At 43.8% G+C, this 2,638-nt stretch overlaps 1 protein-coding gene across 1 annotated transcript in view; it reads left to right on the top strand.

The window, feature by feature from the left end:
- Positions 1–245: 245 nt before the first annotated feature.
- ddx47 (DEAD (Asp-Glu-Ala-Asp) box polypeptide 47) overlaps positions 246–2,638 on the top strand; it is a gene marked incomplete at its 5' end in the record, with an annotated part of 12,170 nt that continues 9,777 nt past the window's right edge. The window contains one exon of the mRNA XM_016503450.1: positions 246–339. Within this exon, the coding sequence (XP_016358936.1) occupies positions 246–339 (94 nt within the window). The remainder of the gene's footprint in view (positions 340–2,638) is intronic.

Here is a 2,638-nt window from a genome sequence, read left to right as displayed (position 1 = left end):
TCTCTCACACACACACACACACTCTCTCACTCTCACACAGACACACTCATTCTCTCACACTCTCTCACTCTCACACAGACACACACAGACACTCTCACTCTCTCTCACACACACACTCACTCTCTCTCACACACACAGACACACCAGCCGGTCAAACTCAGTTCAACTCTCTCCTGTTCACTGAGACGAGAAACTAAACATTCCACTACATAATCACGTGTAACTTTGTGTGTGTGTGTGTTTAGGGCGTCACTGAAGTTCTCTGTGAAGCCTGTGATCTGCTGGGATGGAAGAAACCAACCAAGATCCAGATAGAAGCCATTCCTGTGGCTCTGGAGGGTATGCAGCTCCTCACACACACACACACACACACACACACACATAGGGCTGGGTATCGAGTTCGATACTTTTTAGGCACCGACCGAATTGCCTCAATACCATCGAGTATCGAAAAACATCTCGTCGTTCGGTACCAAATTTCGATACCTAAGGGGTTAATCTCATCAGCGTCAGTGAGCCAATAAAGCCTGCAGCACTAGCGGGTGTGTTCGACTGGAAGAGGTGCGGAGCAGATCGATCAGTGTTTGACATCTGCGAGAGAGATTCGAAAGCGCACGGAGCAGTCTGCTCTCTTTAGCTCTCGTGGTACTGTAATACACCGATCGGTCTCAAGTCGAACACACCTTCTAGTTTACACCGGTTACACTCAAGAGATGTGACGCACACGTGAGGCTGTAGTGTGAATGCGTCCCAGCCCCCACAGACCTGACAGACACACACACACACACACACACTCTCTCACTAACAGACCTGACAGACACATACACACACACACACTCACTAACAGACCTGACAGACACACACACACACACACGCACTTTCACTAACAGACCTGACAGACACACACACACACACACGCACTTTCACTAACAGACCTGACAGACACACACACACACACACGCACTTTCACTAACAGACCTGACAGACACACACACACACACACGCACTTTCACTAACAGACCTGACAGACACACACACACACACACGCACTTTCACTAACAGACCTGACAGACACACACACACACACACGCACTTTCACTAACAGACCTGACAGACACACACACACACACACGCACTTTCACTAACAGACCTGACAGACACACACACACACACACGCACTTTCACTAACAGACCTGACAGACACACACACACACACACACACTCTCTCACTAACAGACCTGACAGACACATACACACACACACACTCACTAACAGACCTGACAGACACACACACACACACACGCACTTTCACTAACAGACCTGACAGACACACACACACACACTAACAGACTGAAGCAACCATCCCAGGGATCAAAGCTAAGGATTTTTTCTTCTGGTCCGGTCGGGCCAGTGGTTCAAATGTTTACTTGCCCTGACAATATTTTCACTGGCCCTGCCACAAAAAATAGAATAGTTGCTGTTGTCATTGTTTTTGATCTGTTATCTTGTATTCTAATAAATAAGCTTATATGACACCAATATTTTAGATACCAATTAAAGTATACAATTCTCTATTTCAATTTCGGTACCACAGCAAAAATCACTAGCCAAAAATAAACATAAATATAAAGTTTAAACATTATTAAAGACAAGTGACAGCCAATAAATAAGAACAAAGGAACAAGTTACAAGTAATAGCACAATTAAATATAGGCATATAGCACAAAAATAGAAATGAAATGATGCTTTAGGTTTTTATGTTTGTATATGTTCAGGTACAGAAATGGAAAAATCACATATAAAATAACATTTGCATATTCTTCACTCTGTGTTGCACCTTGATTTTTCATAGCCATTTGAAATTAGAGGCAACCCCACTGCATTTGAATCATGAATTGAAAGAAAAGTGCAATTGTTGATTTATATTAGGCTGTATAATTTCGAAATCTGAAGCATAAACAGAATAACCTGACTTTAGCTTTGTGAAATGATGCTACATAAAACATCGGCATGAAACAGAAACAGCAGGTGGGCTGAATGAGACGCAGATTCACTCTCTGACAGCAGGCGGCGCTTATGGTACAGTAATACAGCGTTTCCTTGGTTACCGCTGTAAACACCGCAGCGCTGCACGTATTTACACTAATTTAAATGCATCATACGGAGACAATGAAAAGAAAATGCCATTTCTGAAAACAGTCAGTTCCGTTCCCCTCAGAAACACATTAATATAAAATGCAATGTTTGGATTTTCTTCCTATATTTTGCGCATCGTGAACAGTGATCTTGTTCTGCCTGCTACAGTATTTTGTCCTCTTTGTGTCCTTCTTCAGACGCGGCTGTTCACACAGAACACAGCGCTCGAGTACTGAAAGGAGTTGTCTTTCGCGCCCAAATGCTTTTTAATCGCTTGAATTTTTAAATTAACAAGTCTTAAAAACACATGCAAATGATCAAATGTCGTGACGACGCTGCAGTGGCCCGATCGGGCAAGTGACAAATCCGTCTACTGTGCCGAACGTCTTTCACACTGGCCCCGGGCCATCGGCAGTTCTTATTGTCCAGCCCTGCATCCACACATCTGTGTGTGTGTGTGTTAATCTGTGTGTGTGTGTGTGTGTGTGTGTGTGTGTGTTTG

This window comes from Sinocyclocheilus anshuiensis, unplaced genomic scaffold (assembly GCF_001515605.1).
Source record: "Sinocyclocheilus anshuiensis isolate Anshui unplaced genomic scaffold, SAMN03320099.WGS_v1.1 scaffold3291, whole genome shotgun sequence".
Lineage (NCBI taxonomy): Eukaryota > Metazoa > Chordata > Actinopteri > Cypriniformes > Cyprinidae > Sinocyclocheilus > Sinocyclocheilus anshuiensis.
The sequence above is the reverse complement of the archived record's forward strand: the minus strand, read 5'-3'. Positions and strand labels throughout refer to the sequence as shown.